The sequence below is a fragment of the Cynoglossus semilaevis genome, chromosome 7 (genome assembly GCF_000523025.1).
Source record: "Cynoglossus semilaevis isolate Cse_v1.0 chromosome 7, Cse_v1.0, whole genome shotgun sequence".
Classification (NCBI taxonomy): domain Eukaryota; kingdom Metazoa; phylum Chordata; class Actinopteri; order Pleuronectiformes; family Cynoglossidae; genus Cynoglossus; species Cynoglossus semilaevis.
Window position 1 is genome coordinate 9,039,301 of NC_024313.1, and position 19,742 is coordinate 9,059,042.

Sequence of the window (19,742 nt, forward strand, 5' to 3'; positions counted from 1 at the left end):
AGCCCCGAAGTGCCACCATCATCATCACCATCACACACACAACACCATTACACCAATGGACCATACTCACAAGAGCAGGATGACATTAGAGCTGAACGTTTCTTCTGCTCATTTAAGAAGAAAACACTGGTGTGAGTCACAGACAGGGAGACAGCTGGACCTCATCCTGACCAGATAGAACCAGATAGGACCAGAACAACTGCTCTACTGCTTCAAGCACCCATCATTAGAAATGAACTCAGAACACAGTGCACTGTAAAGTGCTTGTCTAACATGTGAAGAGAAAGAATTGTAATGTTGTTCTAATGGATTTGATGTTCGTGCAGAGTCCACCACACAACAGTGTTAATGGTTTCTGTCATTGTTTTTGTCCATTAACAGCTGAGAACAAAATTCTCTTCAGTAGAATTAAGAAAAGAAAGCAAACAAATAAATACATCTGAAAATAATCAGATGTGACACTCAAAAGTTTTAATGTTTTTGTTTATGCAACAGTCGTCACAGCAGCTAGCTGCCATGAAACGAAATGTTTTCTTTTCTTTATTTTTTATGATAAAATGTCAAGGCCAAAACAGCCTGAAAGATCACTTTCAAATCACTGACATAAATAATGCACATACAAAGGCTGAGTAAGTCGTTGAATTATTTTGGTTGCTAAGATTAGATTATTAATTATGAAGATGAAGCTGTTATTATGATGGAGGTGATTAGAAATCCACTGCAGGGGAATTTCTAAACAGGCAATCCAAATTATCCTTGTAAGTGTCCTATAATTCATCCATTAATCATTACCATAATGACGAACAAATCGAAGGACCAAACTCCCTAACCTAAGTGTGCTTTGCCAAGGAGTTGAACTCTAAATTGCTTCTAATGTGTCGCCTATTCCACAGCCAAGAGAACAGTGGCACAATGCATCACTAATGACATGATCACTTATCTGCAATTAATGAAAGCAATGATTCTATGACAGGATGTTCAAGTGGGTTCTGTTGGTGACATCAGATCTTTTAGTTTCTTATAACCTCATTACAAGAAAACTTGATTTAAGGTGGAACTTTTAAATGACCTGGATTTAGGCTCACAATGTAAGACCGCTGCCCTACAACCAACCTCAACAGTCTTTGCCTTGTGCCACCTTATTGCCACATTTCCTGTCTATATTCATGCTTCATTGGATTTTAGTCACTGTTCCCCCACCCTCACAAAGGTCAACTTCTAAATCTGGATCTGCACCATCTGGTCACCCTGCTGAGGACATCTGCAATTCACTGCTGTGGAACACTGTTGCCCAACTAATACTGTACTTTCATCAAGGTCCCACTTTTGCCTCCTTTATCCTTTGGAATAACTGCCAAGTTTTCCATGTACTACTGCAGTACCTGATTAATGCTCAATGTTGCTGATGCTGAAGTTATTTCAATATGGCCGGATGAAAACTCTTCAGTCTGTCGTGTGATATTTACTTCACACACTCCGGGCCATCTCAAAGACCATCCTGGTGCATCGACAATGAGCTTGGCTGATATTACTGGACAGTATATATACACCAACACATCACGACATTCCTCTAAGCACTCTGGGTGTAGTCTGTGAGTTCTACACGAATATATTGGAACTCCAGTAAAGTGTTTGAAGAGCAGAAAGAAAGTGTTTCTGAATTGGCTGATCTGCTCAGTCTTCTATTGGGACTCTTTACTCAAATCACTCCTGTTCAGTTGTACTTGCGGTCTTCAGCGTCTATTTACACAGTGATAATTGATTGTGGCTATAACAGTGAACTCAGCCCAGTCAGTCATGTTTGTGCCACTAAATGCTACCATAATATAAATAGTGAAATCCTTTATAATTGTAAATGTACTTGCGGTCTTCAGCGTCTGTTTACACAGTGATAATTGATTGTGGCTATAACAGTGAACTCAGCCCAGTCAGTCATGTTGGTACATCTGTATACAGTCCATATTCATGAATGTCATCTCAGAAATATCAGCATTTAATGCATTAATGTCAACACAAAGACAATGGAAAATGTCCTCTGTACGTTGTCCCCAGTGTAACTGTAAATTTGCAAAGAACATTTTACAAAACAAAAAAAAAAGGTAAGCAGGACTACTTTTCACTAAGAGGCTGATATTTAACCATAAAAACAAGCAGTTGGTTTGTTCAACATCATGTCTGACATTTTCACTGGGAGCAAATTCCTGTTAGCAATTAGTTTATTGAAATGCTCTACCCGTTTGGGCACTCTCAGGGCTGCTGACATGGCCGCAGGGTCCGGTTTGGTTTAAAACAACATTACTAACATACTAATTATTTTGATGTTTCCTTCTTTTTTTTGATACTATGCAAATAAAGTCCTCTCCAACCCTGTTTTGTATCCTCTCTCAATAGCCTCGGGGCACAATCACAAAACCAGAAAGCCAATCAAGAAGCTTATTAAACATGGCACTCGCACTGAGCACACTCAATATAGGAGAAGGACATGGGCTCTGAGGTCTGAGTGCCAATTAGGAAAATCAGATCAATCATAGCAGTCAATATGAACTCACTCCATCACATTCATTTTTGCCTCTGCTGAACATCTTCTCCTGCAGGCACGGTGTCTCTCATACACTTTGAACATTCTTCCAAACCGAAGGCACCAGGCCTCGCTGGTGTTGTGCTATTGCCGCACGCAATCACACACATCTTGTTGCAAAATAAATAGACAGCCGTCATCTATGCATTTGCCTGCTCACCCTGCACAATACAGAAAGCTATTTATCACAATTTAGCCACAGCATTAGACACTAAAGGATGAAAACACCCTCTGCAGTATTCTCATCCAAAACACAAACAGCAACACACTTCTCCTCCCATGACACTCATTTCCCCTCAATTTGTCAACACACTCTCGCATATTTTTTAATTCCTGCTAAGCTGCCTGTCACGTTCCAACTAAAAAAAAAAGGCTGTGATGTTCAGGGTGAATTTTAAAAGCAGAAGACAGTGAAAAACGGCTGAGAACGCTTTTTGCATAATAACATAATGTATGATGTGACTTGATTACAAAGTTGAGTGATGATAGTCTCCTGCTTTCCTGAGCGCTTCTCATCACTAATCCACACATTAAGGCATATGAAGCAAATGTGTGTAATTTAGTCATAATTAGATCATCTATAAAATGCATGATTTAAACAGTCCTTGTTATTATAGACTTTACTGATAGAAGCAAGCATCAGGTTTTGAAGGAAATTTGCTTTGAGATCAGAAGCCTTGAGATTCTCAAAATTACAGAAGTGCCCTGATGTAGAACCCCTTGCACCTTATTTATTATTTATGCCACCTGTGGCTTTTTACAAAACATTTGCCTGTAAAATAGATAGATCGATAGATAGACAGATAGAAATAGTTTTATTGACCACAAAGGGAAATTAAGCATATGTTAATATATAGAGAGAGATACAGCTTCCGCATGGTCACTCATAAGGAGGAAGGAAGGAAACAAGGGATCTGCTCACAGAATCTAACTCAGAGCCACTGAAGGCATAGCCTGGAGAAGACTATTGAAGTGCACTAGCACCACCTTCAGACACATCCTGCCACATGCACAAGTTCAGACTAAAAATATAAAAGACTAAAAGACCACTAACTCAAATGTGTTATTTAAACTGCACTGCCCGAAAACAAACGAACCATTTAAATATATATCTATATCACCTGAAATGGTTTTCCAGCAGTCTTGAAGGTGTTCTCGAAGATGCTGAGTACTCGGTGGTCAATCTCATTCTAATCCATCTCTTCGGGTTAGTTCAGGTGGCAGTGAAGGCCAGGTCATCTAGGGCAGCATCCATCACTCTCCCTCCTGGTCAGATAGCCCTCACACAGCTTGGAGGTGGGTTTGTCCTAATGTCCTAATGAAAAATAAATGATGGTCCAAATGAACACAAACTGAATGGGATGGCATGTTGCTGCACCATGTGGTTTTAGCCATGTTGGGTCAGTGTGCCTTGAATTTTGAATAAATCCCCAACAGTGTCACCAACAAAGCACCCCCACACCAGCTACTGCTTCACAGTAGGAACTATGCACATAGAGACCATCCACTTACCTTTTCTGCGACATGGGTGGGTGGAACCAAAGTTTGACCAATCAGACCAAAACCCAGATTTCCACTGGTCTCTATCTGTTGTTTTTCTTTTCTTTAGTTGTAGTTTCTTAGCAGCTATTCATCATATAAGCCTGATTCACAGTCTCCTCTGAACAGTGGTAGAGATGTGTCTGCTACTAACTTATTCTCAGCAGCAGCGATGACTCTGGCGCTTCGCTTCCTGGGGCGGTCCTCATGTGATCCAGTTGCATCCCTGTGCTTGATGGGTTTTGCGGCTGTTCTTGGTGATACACTCAAAGTTTTATCATTTTCTGGACTGACTGATCTTCAGTTCTTAAGCCTGTTGGTTCTTGCCATAATATGAATTCTGACAGTTGTATGATAGGCAATGCCATTAAAAAGGCAAGAAATTCCACAAATGCCCTGACAAGACACATCAGAGAAGTGAAAACCATTTCTGGTGACTACATCATGAAGCTCATTGAAGGAAGGCCAAGGACTTGCAGCACCGTCAGCAAAGCAGCAGGTGGCTAAGGAATCTAAAATATAAAACATAACATATTCAGAGATATTTAACATTCTTTCTTTGCTACATAACTCCATATATATTGCTTTGTGTATTTATTTGATATATATACATATTATAGATATATAAAAAGTATATATATATTTGATACCTTCAATATGTATCTGAAGGCACCAAATGTCATTTCACCTATGTTTTTCCCCACAAAGTGAGAAACTTTTGAAAAGCAATGCATGTATAACACGGTGTACTGCATTTTAAGCACCATGATTTTTCTTATGTATTAAATATCAATAGACATTAAACATATTTAATTTTTTTTGCAGACAAAGCAGTTAAATTGTCTTAAACATATGCCAGCAAAAGTGACGCTACACTACATCTTTTATAAAATCAATCAGTAGTGAGCACCTAAGATCAAACTTAACATTAAAATAAAACACCATGATAAACATGATAAATACATGAATAATTTATTAGACATAGCAGTGGAACATACCATCACTGTACAATCAGTGTAATATCAGAAATATGGCCAGATGTGTAACATTTGGCTGTATTCACAACGCAATGGTATAAAAACATTTTCAAGTCCACGTTTGATAGAAAGGTGTGGAAATAGAGTGGAGGCAAGTGAAGGAAGGCAGTGCACAAACGTCAGGACTGATCTTCACAGCTGAAGATCCAGGATCCTAGATCCAAAGAGCTTCATTATGAACCAAATGACCCAAGATCTGGCAATGCGAATCCACACTGAAAACGTATTGACAGTTTGTGTCAACAATTAAATATCATTCATACAGGCTATTATCTTGGATTTTTGTAGCTGTTATTAACTTCAGGGAAAATAGGAGGCCTGTCCTAAAACGTACGTTCAGTAGCCTTACCAAATTTATATGAGCTAACTACGCTAAATCCAGCTTCTTCTGCGTCTCTGACAGTTTATCTTGCAATCGTTTCTTTCTCCAGTCCAGGAATTTCCTTCGCATCCTGTTCGCCTGCCAGCCAGCAAAGAAACCGGCGGCGAATGAGACCACGATGGCCACTTGTAGTGTTCTCTCTGAGACGTCTGCCATGTTCACCTCTGGCTGAAGGGGCAGGCCTGTGTCCAGTGTGGAACACAAAAACGTGTCTACATTCAAACAGGAAGTGAGCGCGCTGAACTCTCGCGATATTCTCGCAATCGTCGTCCCCGTTTTTTTTAGTTAATGTCGTTATTCATTCATATTGCCATTATTGTTACATTGTTGTACTATATTATATACTTTTATACATTTTATTTTCAGCAAAACAAAACAATAAACGAATTAAAAAATGTTTCCTGTACTTTAGGCCAAGTCTAAACTTTTAAACCTAAACATTAGCGAATAAAAATCCAACATTCACTAACCTCTCTACCTCTGTCGTTCATCCGGACCTGCGTCTAATTGGCAATTAAGAATAACGATGTACACGTGTGTTTGACGCAAGCGAGAAAACGATTAGTAATACTTAAAGACTGAAACACTTTATTACCAAAGAGCACGTTCTTTTATAAAGTGTAGTTAATTAAATCCTGTCTGCAGAGTTGCATTGCTGATACATGGGTTTTGTGCGCAACTGCGGTGCGTGGCGTGGTGTCTCTAGGCAATCTTTACACTCACCTGTTAGGACCTGTGTTGTGGTGGAGTGTGGAACGATCACAGCGTCCTGCGGGACGAAGCCTATCTCAGACTGTCGTGTTGTCTGGAGATCTGTTGACCCGGTCATCTATAGATAGGTCAGGCACCAGTCCGGGCTGCACCAGCACACATACACACAGATGGGCTGGGTCTTATGCCATTAAGCAAAAGGAACTCAAAAATTTGTGTGACAGAAAGTCAGTGGTGGAAAACAGTGCTGAATGTGCATGGACAAATTACCTTAATCTTTACAATAGCATTAGGTTTGTTAGTGAACATTATAACACTTTTTATTATAATAAAGGTTAAAATGCATAATTGTTTTATTATTCTATTTTAAGAATATTTCTATATACTTCATAATATACTATACTTCAATAAATGTATTATTTTTATTCATCAAAGGTCATTTAACATTATTAAAGTTCTAAAAAATAAATATAAAATTGGTAGGTTTAGAAAAACAACACCCTCAGCATCAGATAACAGACGACTCAGGCTTGAGGAGTGAAACAACATAGTAACAACTCACCCACCTTAAGTGCAGTTTTCCTGCCTCTCTTTTTCAGAGCCTTGTGAGACAGGAGAGGCTCAATGCAATAACCCTGGAACTGCAACCTACGGATGGGGGGCCGTCGTCTCTTTCTCCCAGGGGCCTTAACCTGCGGCCTGTGTATAAATTGAGGGCCAGGTGCTGCAGTTTCCATTTCAGAACTGACAAAAAGACAAAGACAAATGATGTCCAAAGCATCAGGAAGTGGCAGCTTAACAGTGTTGGCTCCTCTGAAACCTCCAGTGTGCTGACAGACAGACTGTGGTAGAAGCTGAAATGCACGTGAGACGAAAGACTCCTACAACTGCAGACATGGAACCAAATGTCATTACTGCACAGAGGGAGAGAGAGAAAGAGAGGCAGAGAGAGAGATCAAAACAAAAACATGTTAAAGCCTATACACACTGTATAATATCGCCTACATTTAATGAATAAAGAAACAAATCAATTGATTTTTTTTTATCTTCAGTAGCAAAAATAAATCAGTATTGACATCTAGTTGAAGATAGGAATGGGGGACCTGAGTTTGAGAACCCTGGAACCCTGTAACAACTAGTCAACTCTGCTTTTGATTCAATTTATTGCATCAATAAAATAGTTTTTCTTACCTTTAACTCAAACATTTGCTGCACAACAAAGTTTGTCTGTATATTGTTTATATATGTGCAATGTTATTTAATTTCCCTGAGCTAAAACCAGAAAGTGCTTGACTGCAGAACAAATCATAATGATATAAATATTACAGTATTGTATGTACGCTGCCAACGGCAGGAAATGGTTCTTCACTTCAGCAGTCGGTTTTCCCCGTCTGATGTCCGACTGTCTCAGTCTCTGCTGCTGCTGGTTCTGGACACTTTGAAGTAACGATGGTAATTCTGCATATCTCTGTCTGTTTCCTCCTTTAACAAACCCCATTGTCCTCCCCTGGCTGCTTATAGTTGCCATAGCAACAGACTCCTAACACTCCACAGTAGCCAACATACTTTACATGTTGTGTCTAGTGTTTTACTAGAGGCTACATTTAAGGGGCAGAATTTCTCTATTCTGATGCATATGTACAACTGTACTGTAGTAACAATTACATTTTAAAATCCTTTTCATGCTGTGGAAATGAATGGAAATCCAAAGAAGGTCCTCACAAGAACAGCTGTGCAAGGATGTGTGTGTGCACGTGTGTGAGACAGTAACGTAATTACAGCAACAGCAGTTCAGTCCTCAAAAAATACCTCAGCAGGGTGACGACAGACTCCAGCTGTGCAGTTATCGTACCATGAACTTTAATGGCTGTGAACTGTAAATAATCCTGAAATTAAGCTGAGTTAAAAAAAATCCTTTTAAAATTAAACCTCAGCCCTGCTGTGTAGTGTCATTTTTTAAAAAAATAAATTTTATAGCAATATAAACATTTTGATTGATTTGATTGATTTTACACCTAAATAAATGTTAGAATATTGTTTTCACATGAATCGTCATATCGTCTGTTTTTCTCACCTTTGTCATTTCCCACAAGTGAGACAATCACAGCATCTCATTTAAAAGGTTTTTATTTGAAATGATTTTAAATACAAATAATATATTTTTTTCCATTTACAATGACAGTTCCTTTGTAAACAAAAGGGGCAGACAGATAGTCGTTGGGTAGTTGGTCCAAACTGGACCAGTCTGGACTGTGTCACGGTGTAGTATCTAACCTCACTGCAGTTTTGTTTTTTTTTCCCAACACAGCGTCGAACCACTGATGCTACATTCTATTGCAGAGCGATAAATACTCAAGAGTACAATGTTACCTGTAAGCATACACCTGCTTCAAATGCGATTAAAGAAGGGTAGAGTGCGTGCATGTGTTTGTGTGTGTGTGGTATTAAGGTAGAGAACGACCTCTCCTACAACGGCGTTGTACTAAAATGTGGTATTGTGAGGATACTCCTGGTGAAACAGTTTCTATTTATATCTTTTGAAAATGGAACTGTCATGCTGACGACATACGGTGAAAACCCACAGAGCGGTACAGGGAAGCCCTGATTTTCTCATTCTTCTAACTGACATACAACCAAGGTTAAAACAGGGGAGAAAAAAATGAATAATAATTAAAAAAAAAAAAAATAAGACAAAGTTCTGTCTTACATTTGTTGTAACTGCAGTTCAACAGAGATGAACAAATCTCTTTCATCAGAATTTCTCCTGATATCAGGTTTTTCTGTGCATTTCTGCAGAAGATGGATAAAAATAAAAAGATCCACAAGGAGATTTGATGAACAGAACCTCGAGTGTAGAAAAGTCAGAGATTTTGTTCTGCTTGACTATGGGGTGCTGAAGAGAATATCAGCATTACACCACACACCACTTGTAACAAGTTCACACCACTTCAGATCGTGGTGCAGCTGTTTGTCCCACACTGCTAACCCCCTGGCCCCAGACCTGACTACTTACAGTGACTGTCATGGCAGCATCAGTGATGATATGTAACAATTCTGCAGAGCTGTAGGATTATATGACCAAACAACTACCGACTACTTTCTACCCTCCCATGAACCACCGGTGCATGGCACCCAAGGATGTGCATGATGTGGTCTTTCAGTTATATTCATAAGGCCTTTTTGGACAATGAGTATACAGTGGAATGTGCAACAATGGACAGGAAGTCTGAAAAGCCACAAGTATATTATTTATATCAGTATTAGTATCTGAGCCCCTAAAAAAAGACCAAAATCCACATCTTTGTTGTTGTACATTAAGAAAATAAAGACCATAACACTAAACATCTTTGTAATGTTACACACTTATGATTCATTTTAAAAGACTTCTGACAGTTGTCTTCTCAGGTTGACTGCAGCAGAGGCATCACTATCTATCTGTGGGTGGCGGGTGATCATTTGGAAACAGTTAGAGAAAAAAACAATATGAAACTTTAATGTGATTCCTGACAAGAAACAGCTAAAGCTCACATGTTTTGTTGTTAGATTGTCCAAAAGAAAGTTTCATTGAAGGGAAATCATTTGGTGCAGTGTGATTTAAAAAAAAGGGGCATTAGAATAATGTCACGACTTCCACAAAGAGTTTGTGATGCTAGTTTTTTTCCACTTAGAATTAGCTGTTGCACATTCTCTCTCCCCCTCAGGAAAAGAGCCCAGAAAATAGGTCCTCCAGTCCACAGTGTGACAACCTTTCATACCTGTATAAACACATACAAGGTAACAAACTCACAGGAGACACACGTACGCACATACACACACTCACTCACACACACACACACACACACAAAAATCACCCTGTCACATACATGCCAAATCACACACATGGGTCTGGTGTAAAGTATTCACAGACTTTTCATCCGCCAGATACGGAAAGTGAAAGAACAAGTCTCTGTAGAAAAGGGCCATGGTCACAGTTAACGTTATCGTTAGGACAGAACACACTAAGGGAAGAAGCCGATGGGAGAATTGCTCGGAAGCTGTCATCAGTGTGCATGTGTGTGTGTGTATGCAGTTGTGTGGCAGGGAGGGCAGGGTTGTTCGCTGTGGATTACGGCTGTGGGGTCTGGAACAGATTGCTGGCCAGTCCGTGGGAGAAGGCTGTTGGATTGAAAATGTCCCCATTCAATTTTTTAAATTTCAATCGTTGTCTTCATCATCTTCTTCACTCTCCTCGATGCCATCACTGTCCTCCTGCTCCTCGTCCTCCTCTTCCGTGTCAGGGATGTCCCACTGTGGGTGGTTGTCAAGCATGGCTTTGGCCTCGTGGACCTCCAACTAGAGAAACACAAGTGAAAAGCAGCTCAGTTTGGTTCGGTGTTTAATTTATATTTCCAGCTTATAAAAAAAAAATACAACAAAAACAAAAAACTATTTATTATTGACAACAGTTAGTTGTTTATAATGATGATGGTGGCTAAACATGGTGGACTGACTCTGTCCATGGTGCTGAACTGGACTACCGGTCAAGCCAAATAATGATTCACGTGGGATGTAAGAAATACAGTAAACACACGTGACCACCGGTAACCACCCACCCACACACACACACACACACACGCACACACACACGAGTATTGGACTTTATTCACCTTCAGTGGTTTGATCTGGTCCAGTCCCATGAAGGAATCAGAGCGGAGGATAACCGAATACTGGTAGTTCCCTGTTTTGGAGGGAGCTGGAAACTTCAGCTCAACCTGGGAATCACAAAAAGACTCTACAGTCATGTGGTCACTGCAAAAACATTTATTTGTTCACTTTTGTACCTGCTGTTTATTTTTTTGTTATCATTACCTTTTAAGGTAAGTAGCAGTCAACTATTTACTGAAACAGAATATTACAATTTAGAAAAAAAAACAGTTGGACTCGTTAATGACTCATCTCAGGATGACAGGCTCCAACTGTAAATATTGAACCAACATTAGCCAAGCTGTGATTACTCTGTCACACAAATGAAACCAAATCCAAACGTCTAATCATTAGAACAGCGTTACTAATTACTATGCAGTGAAAATAAAGAATGAGCCGTGACGACGCCTGGAATGAGAGCAAATACTGACTCTTATGCTCTACCAAGAAAAACGTGTCACACCTTCAATGTGTGAGTGGCTCAATGACAACGACATCGACAGCATCTGGGTTTCACACAGTGACAGTAACTGACTGCTAACACGGATCTGTTACGCACGTGTGGCTAATCCTGTAGCTGTTACGCTACCTGCCGCCACAGCAGGTGGAGGAAGTCATGCAGAGCAGGCCCTCATTAAGCTTTTACCTTGCTGTCAATCCTGCTGCAGATGAACAGCAGGTCCATCGGTGTAAACTGGGAATTAAACACCTGTGCACCTCTCACCAGAGGAATAAGGTGTGAACATGTGTCCCTCATATACTGACCACATTGACAGTACCTGAAGACTATTACAGGATGGATTAGAGTGACACAAACTTCTGTGTATATTTAAAAGACCACCTTTCAGGACTCCATTACATTTAATATTTTCTGTGAACTGAAATGGTCTCTGAGTGTGAATGTTTTCTGCCTTCTCAAGGATCTTAGACACACAAACTCACCTCCTCTGTGTCTTTGAGTGTGCAAACATGGTAGGGAACAGAGACGAGGGTCTGATCCCGACGGTCGGCGATGTAGAGCCACCACCACTCCTGCTTCTCCTCGGGGAAGTAAAGGCTGTAGACGGGGTGCGTCACTTTTGATTTGGTCTCAAGCAGGGCTCGTTCTCGCCGCTGAATGCTTTGCTGCAACGCCTCCCACTCCTGTAGAGAGCAAATGTAAAGCAAAGGGAAAACTAAAAGTAAAACTAATTTCTGGAGAATGATTGATTTACATTAAGGCAAATAAAACTAGAATTTACACAAGAATTTAAAACTAGACTGAAGCAACTAAACAACTTGAACCCAAAACAATGTTTGTATTACTAAAGAGCAACAAAAGGTACCAAAAAATAAAAAAATAAAAAGTAAGGACAAATGTTCACAAATCTCAACAAGACAAATTAGCCAAATGGTCCTCTATTATACTTGTCAGAAACCACTGGCACTGTGTAAAATGTTTTCTGACCTCCTCGTCGTCACCTGCCATTTCATCCACCTCAGTGTCACTTTGCTTGTCGCTGTCATCGTCTCTTTCGCTGGCAGAGTCTTTGTTGACCTCGCCCTCATCCGACTCGCTGCCTTTGTCCGAGGCATCATCCTCTTCTTCCTTTGCTGCTGCCGTTGATGCTGCAGCTGCCACTTCCTGCAGTGACAAAAAAACCCAAAACAACAACAGTGACAACAGGGGTGGTGCGTTTGATAATCAGATGTAAATGTGAGTAGAAAAAGGACGCGTACGTTTCCTGCTACGTTGCCGTTGGCCTGTTTAGACTTGGCCGGTGCAGGAGTGGCCTTCTTCTTGGTTAACTTTTTCTTCTTGGACTTGGCCGTTTTCTTTGCTCCTTTGCTCTTGTTCTGCCAAACTTTGGTTTTGGCTTTACTGGAGTCTGCCTGCTTCACACCAACACACCAGAAGGTCACATCAAATCAATGATAGTTTAATTTCGCCGTGTGTGTACGTGTTTCTTCTTTCTTTTCTTACCGTTTCTTCTGTGGCAGCAGCAGCCTCCTCTCCTGGACACTGTGTTGTGTCCTGCTCTTTTTCAAACATGTCCTATGTATGCATTACAAAAACAAATCAGTTTTTCAATGCATACTGTCAACACTGCCCTCCAGTGGTAAACCACGAAAATGCAAACACAAGGCAAAAAGATGGAGTTTGTTAAAGTTTTACTGACAGCTGATGTGACTTCAGTGTCAGTCCTTACCGCCATCCGTTTTCTGGTTAGGGTGACTGTGACTGTGACGATGGAGCCTGCTGTGATGTTATTACTGTCTTCGTCGTCCAAGACTGCAGAGAGACAGTGTGGACAGAAACCAGATATATGTTAGTATATGACACTGAAAATATTTACTGTCCTTCTGAGTGTTTACCACATCAGTGGTGTTGAAAGACCTGATACAGTAAGTGGTCCACAACTCCACTGTGTGGACCACGTCTACTCGAACATGTCCTCCAGGCTCAACCCTTCTTAGTTTTGCAGCAAATGACCAAATACTATTCTTTCAGTATGCCATCTCTCTCCAGGTTATCTCTAGCTGACTGCAATGTGGCCTGAGGGTATTTCTGCAGAAGGAAAGTTCTTCTTTGTCTGTAATCTCTGTGTGTTCCCCGAATTCTCCTCAAAGTGGTTTTTTTTCACACTTTATTTGCATGCAGGGCTAAATCTTTCACTTCCAGCCTAACAGTTATTCTTGGAACTTTAGAAACATCTTTTCTTAGTCTTCTTTGAAGTCTTTAAAATCCCCGATTTTTTTCCTCTGCCAGTTTTATTTTGTTATTATTCTGTCCTCCACAGTCAGAAACTTTCCAAATAGAATTTTAGTGTAGTTCATCTAACAGATGGTTGATCTTATAGAAACTTAAAATTCAGTTCACCCTGCAGTTTGATGTCCATGGTGAGGTGAGGGAAGCTGCCCAGCACAGCCATGACCTCTTCGTACTTCTCCTCTCCCAGGAAACGCAACATGCTGCGTCTGTCTGAGTCCTTCATACTCACTAGGTCCTGCAGGCTCCGAACTTTGTACTGCGGAGATGACGACACAGTGAGGATTTATTGGACGCAAATCACACCATTAAGGATATCCCATCATGCACAGACACAGGTGTGCTGTTAGGTACCTTTTTGGAGTTGCAGTAACGGAGATGTTCCTCCTCGAAGTGGGGTAGCTGCAGAAGTGGTGACTTTGATTCCTGCAGGCCCTGAACTATCATCTGGGTCAGTCTCATGCAGTTCTCTATTGTTCCCAGGCGCGGGGCGTGAAAACCTAAAAAGACACACATGATCATCAATCCATTAATAACAAAATCAAGAGCAGCTGACAGATGGACTGGAAAGGTTTTTTTTTAGGTTCCTGTATAACCTTGAAAGTTTTGTGTATTAACAAACCTAATTTTTAATTTCAGCAACTATATTAAGCATTTTACAATTTTACTTTCCACCTGTGTACATGTCATGTGTACCTCCTCTACTGTTGGCCATCATCGTCAGCTGACAGCCCACGTTGATCATCTCCTGCAGGAGTGCTGGACTCTTCCTCACTACAAACCTCTGATCTGGGAACAGAAAACACACATTACCTGATGTAGGTGACTAGTTAATTGTATTTGCATCAAGTCCAATGAATAAGTAGTCTGGTGTTTTCAGGGTCCTACCTTCCTCCAACTCCTCAGACACATCCATTCGAGCCAGGTGAGCCAGCACTAAGACTCTGGCCTTCAAACTGTAAGGATAACAGAATGGAGGCTCCTTCTTCTTCACGTTGATATTTCCTAACTCACGTATCAACTGCAAAGAAAAAATAAACGTTTTTTGAGAACTGATTTCTTGGCAAACACACAAAAACAAAACAGAAAGTTGTCTTCGTGTTCGTACCTGAGGCACTACGATGTTGTCTGTTGGCCGTATGGTGGCTTCTTTATTGCTGCGGGGGTCGAACTCAAACGCAGCCGTCAATACCATACCCAAACCTGTTGTTCGTATTAAATATTAAAGTAAATTGGCTACTAAAGCACTTCTGAAAGTTCCATGAATGCTACAGCCACCACAGTGTGTGTCAAATGAACTCACGCTTCATGTTCATGTTGGGCGTCTTGTACATGAAATGCATGAAAAGCTGAGTGGTGTTGATGAGGATCTGGTCGCCGCTGTAGCGGATGGAGCGGTACCACCATGTGCCCTATGACAGCAGACAAAAGAACATGCAGTTTGTTAAGTAAAATCATTAAGGGGTTGAAGAGGAAAATGAATGAAGTGGACGCTGGTTTAAGGGCTATATAAAACTTACCACAACCACAGGAAGGATGACCATGAAGGCTAATCCATACACTAACAGAACCTGCAAGAAACAATGTTGTCTTTTAGTTACTGAGTGCATATTAAAAACAACAATAACATAATTACTCAGGACAAACCAGCATCGAGTTCTTCTGGTCAACAATCCAGGCAGGCAGGGCAATGCCAAAGCTGGTAGCTGAGAGAAAAAAACAAACAACAAAACCACTTTTATGACACCATTCCATCTTTACAAAGGACTTTTAAAAAACAAAAAACAAAATTGTCTTTATTTACCTCCTGGTCCATCAGGGTTACCGTACATTTCCCAGTTCTGCCGTGACTGTTCATTGGTCAGACTGTGGAATAGAAAATACAAATATAAGTATCAAAACAGATGCAGTCTTATTTACTGCATCACAAAGAAAACGTCACAAAGAAAGTGTCACTTACGCATTGTAGGCTTTGGCGATTCTCATAAACGTATCCTGGTCGCCACCTTTGTCAGGATGGAATTTAAGCGACAGTACACGGTACTGCTTCTTAATTTCTGACAGCGATGCACCCTGGAGAGACAGATATTTGAAAAAAAAAAACAGCGGACAAACTAAAGGAACATTTACAGCCAATTCTTCTGATATTTTACCGGGTCCAGGTTTAGGACTTCATAAGGATTGTACTCCTGGTATTCTCTGTCCAACTTGGACACCTTGTAGGCTAGCAGCAGGAACACAGCCCACCCAAATAGCAAAGCGGCTTTCCTGAGAAGAGGCAGAACACAAACAGGAAATGTTAGACCTACACACAAACATCTGTCCTCTCTGCAAACTTCAGAGCTCCTTCATGTTAATGGGACACTATCTTCTTACTGTTCATAGATTTAAATCAAAAAATCGTCGGCAAAATAAAAAGATAAAAATGTCTGACTTTATCTTTTTGTTATACATACAACTATGAATCCCTGTGTCTCTAACTCCACTTCAAGCCTTATCACCAGAGGTAATTTAACATATATTGGGAGCTTTCTCTTCAATTGCCATTTTAATCTGTTCTTTAAAAACCTTCCAAAATGTTTTGATGCAAGTGTACCAGCTTTCCTTGAATTTCAGGTCTGTGTAATCCATCAGCCCTGCTTGTATCTGTCATTTTCATTGGATATAAATTATGCATCCTGTGTGAACTTGTTTCCATGACAATAAAAAAGCCCTGTGGTCTGCACCGCAACATCTGTTGCCATGACAACCCAACTGCTCACTTGATTTAGTTGTCTGAGTAGACGAACCATAAAAAAACCAAAAGAAAATTCACAGATCAGAAATACAGACAACACTGTTTTGATACAGCAGAGTGGAGGAACCACATACTCTGACATTAGGACAAATCATCCCTTAGTCAGATAAAAAAAACATTACTCAACTGAATCAATCAAAATGCAATGTTTCAATGTGAGTCCATAATTAAAAATAGGTTTAGAAATGCAGTCATATACACAACACTGAGGCATATGTGTCATGTAAAGACAAATGTTAAACAATGCGACGTAGTGTTTACACCAGCATCTGGTGTAACTAAGCAACACAGTGTTAGTTCAATAGCTAAGGACTGTGTGAGATGATGATGTATTTATTGGTCTGTAAAAAGAAACGTCTATCTCTCCTCTTTATATGTGCGTGTATGTACACAAATAAAAATACCTGTATCAGTTTTTAATATTTTAAAAATTGAATCAATCAACCATACTAATATTTAATCAGTCAGGAATCAAACAGTGGTGTGAAACCGCTAAAAATAAAAGTTAAGGTAAGCTTATCCAATTTAAATGTTTTAAGGACAATAACTAGAAACAAACTTGCAGTGTCAACGTTTTATCACATTAAACATAAAAACATTACCAATAGCTACAAAGCTACATAAAAATGTATTTGACTGTAAGTACAATGCACAAGATTTTCAACTTAAATGTTGGATATGAAAATACAGCTACATCCCAAAGCTGAACAACATTGGCAGCACGGCCTTTGGCTAATCATGACACCAGAGTCACAAGCTGTTGTGCTCTTGACTCCGAGTGCAGTCGTATGGCACGGTGACATCACGTCTATGATGGGAGGATCACAGAGACTGAACAAACAAACTGATCTGACAGGTCATGGCTCCATTGAAACTAGTGACAAGACGTTTGGCAACAAAGGAAAAAAGGCACCGAACCTGTTATGGTGCTGACAAACAAGCTGAGGCAAAAATCATGCAACTGTGTCACAATTTACTTTTTGACTTGAGCAGATTCATTCACATGAGTATGCTGCTCCACAGGAGCTTAATGGACTCCATTAACATGTTAACTTTAAATCCACTGTCATTACTGTCCTCCTTTGGCTTGCACTGGATTTACCACATCCCAATGTCACATCATTATGATGTGTGGCGAGGGCGAACATTTTTAATGGAGAGAGGCTTTCACCTCGCACAAAGGGATTTACTGTTAGACCCTGAGACTAGAGAGAATCTGGCTGAGCGTTCCTTCAAGGTCAGGACATAAAGCTTCGAAGACTGGTTTCGGAGCAGATTTCACTATTATTACAGTGCAGAAACACACTACAAAACAGTTGGACCTACTTTAGTGTTGGTACAATGCTCTGCTGTGACTTCATCAGCCTGAGACGGTACCACAGACAGCGACCGTGAACCCTCCTGAGGCTCTTTAGGCGCAGTTGTTCTGGTAAATAAAAATAAAATAAAAATAAGAACAATAAAAACATGATCACTCACACAGGAATACAGTTAAAACAGTCACAGTCAGTACCACGGTATCTTTCCCCACCAGGTTGCTCTCTTTTATAATTTTTTCTCATCTTATTACTATTCAACTGCCTCTAAATCAGCAAATGACAACTTTCTATACCATGACGTTTATTTTTTGCTCTACAATTCTAAGTACCATCTCTTCTCCTGCCTGTGGTTACTGTCTATTAGTTTACAAATATAACAATTCAATTATTCATTTAAATGCTATCATTTGCTAAACATTGTACATCAGGACAAATATGTTTACTCTGTTTGAACTGTTATACAGTATTTGTAAAAACAAATTCTCTACTTTTTAAAAAAAATATTAGTTAGTTTGTTTTTTATTGAACATCAAACAGTGATGTGGCCCTGCAAAGACTGGTGGTGGCAGCAGTGGCCCTCAGCTCAATTGAGTTTGAGACCCCTGCTCTAGACCATACATTAAAACAGGTTTGACGGTTATCATGACACATATGTCACTCATGCTGTCATCATCTTGTCACACCTAACCCCATTTTTTTGTACCCACACTACATGCTCTCTCTTACATTTTAATGCATGTAATAATTTCTGCACATTACACCATAATTCACTGGGATTACTGAAATCATATCTGCCATATCTGTCTTCCTTGTAGGAGGCAGCTAAGAGCTAATTCCTGGTGTTACATTCACTCTCTCCTAAACCCATCAGCCACTCAGACTACACACAACGTTTAAGGTGTGACCTTTAATTGGAATAAGTGGTTTTGCTATTAAAAGAAAAATAAAAAATAACATGGATGACAAATCAAATTTACATTTGAAATTATGCAACCACTATAGAGCTATCAAACACAGCGTCTTTTGCAGTACCATATCGATAAGATTGTGAGTTTGAGCATATGTTACATAACCTCTGTTTAATTAGCTCTGTTGTTGACAAACAGATAGCTACAGTTAAAGATAAGATGTAAACGTAGAATAGGAAGGGAGCTAATTTGTTTAACTTTTCCGATGCCAACATTGTTACATATTCTTGTAACCTGTCTGGAGTTAAAGTGTCAAGTGTGCCGAAGATTAATAAAGCAGTGCCGGAAACTGTGTCAACACTAGTTGACTGGTGATACTGTGCACTTAGTGAGACGTGGACTGGTTTGCCATCTAGCATCGTCTGGTTTGTGCAGTCTCTACATCACGTTGCCGTTCAGGCAGAAGAACAAACTCCCCTGTATTCGGTCTAAAATGACCTAAACATTTTACACCGCTGTGATTGAAGCTTGTTAGTTAGTCAGCGAGTTTAGCTAAGTTAGCAAAGAGACAGACATGGGGCCTTACCTGCATTCTGATCCCGGGGCCAGAGGTAGTATGTGGCTGGGATCACAATAAGTCCGACGAAGGACGTAAGGAAATAGAAAAATGTGTTGCCGCTGTCGTCATACTGGAACTGTTGTCCGGCCATTTCTTAGCGGCGTTCAGGTCTCCCTTCTTCTCCGCCACCGCGCTTCCCCTCCTAACCCAATGTATGCGACTGGACAGACCGTTAGTTAGCCAGTTAGCAACGAGCTCAGAACGCTGAGCCTGAGCACTGGGCTACGTGGTGTACGCACGCGCAGTGTGGAAGTTCTTCTTCGTTTATTTTTATTGCGACAATTCTACTCCCTGTTGACGCCTATCGATGATGGCGGGGACAAACGCGCCTGGCTATCAAGCAGCCAATTGTTATCAAATAACAAACACACAAATAGAAATGTATTGGTCTGAATTTACGGTATAGCCCATTTGACAAAC

General features: G+C 40.3%; 1 protein-coding gene across 4 annotated transcripts; it reads right to left on the reverse strand.

The window, feature by feature from the left end:
• Nucleotides 1–8,356: 8,356 nt before the first annotated feature.
• Nucleotides 8,357–19,564, reverse strand: sec63 (SEC63 homolog, protein translocation regulator). 4 transcript variants are annotated; one of them, XM_008313263.3, is made up of 20 exons: nt 19,290–19,564; nt 17,803–17,902; nt 15,833–15,947; nt 15,640–15,752; nt 15,484–15,545; nt 15,327–15,385; nt 15,200–15,250; nt 14,983–15,091; nt 14,788–14,882; nt 14,568–14,700; nt 14,376–14,468; nt 14,034–14,179; nt 13,791–13,938; nt 13,090–13,202; nt 12,894–12,965; nt 12,650–12,802; nt 12,378–12,554; nt 11,873–12,073; nt 10,894–10,998; nt 8,357–10,579 (listed from the first exon to the last, which is right to left on the reverse strand). In XM_008313263.3, the coding sequence occupies exons 1-20, from the start codon at nt 19,411–19,413 to the stop codon at nt 10,442–10,444; spliced, it is 2,307 nt and encodes a 768-aa protein (XP_008311485.1). In that variant the 5' UTR covers nt 19,414–19,564; the 3' UTR covers nt 8,357–10,441. The 4 variants fall into 4 exon arrangements, with proteins under 4 accessions (XP_008311485.1, XP_016889327.1, XP_008311486.1 ...); XM_017033838.2 differs by having other exon boundaries at nt 12,650–12,805; XM_008313264.3 differs by having other exon boundaries at nt 12,650–12,805; nt 13,120–13,202; nt 19,290–19,563.
• Between the last annotated feature and the right edge of the window lie 178 nt (nt 19,565–19,742).

What these genes read in the sequence shown, in the direction of transcription:
- sec63 (XM_017033838.2), bottom strand. Translation starts at nt 19,413, where the DNA reads ATGGCCGGACAACAGTTCCAGTATGACGACAGCGGCAACACATTTTTC. An exon ending in ACACTGAAGTCACATCAGCT is followed by an intron (nt 12,966 to 13,089) that starts GTCAGTAAAACT and finishes ATGCATACATAG; the next exon opens with GACATGTTTGAAAAAGAGCA. An exon ending in ACGGCAACGTAGCAGGAAAC is followed by an intron (nt 12,555 to 12,649) that starts GTACGCGTCCTT and finishes TTGTCACTGCAG; the next exon opens with GAAGTGGCAGCTGCAGCATC.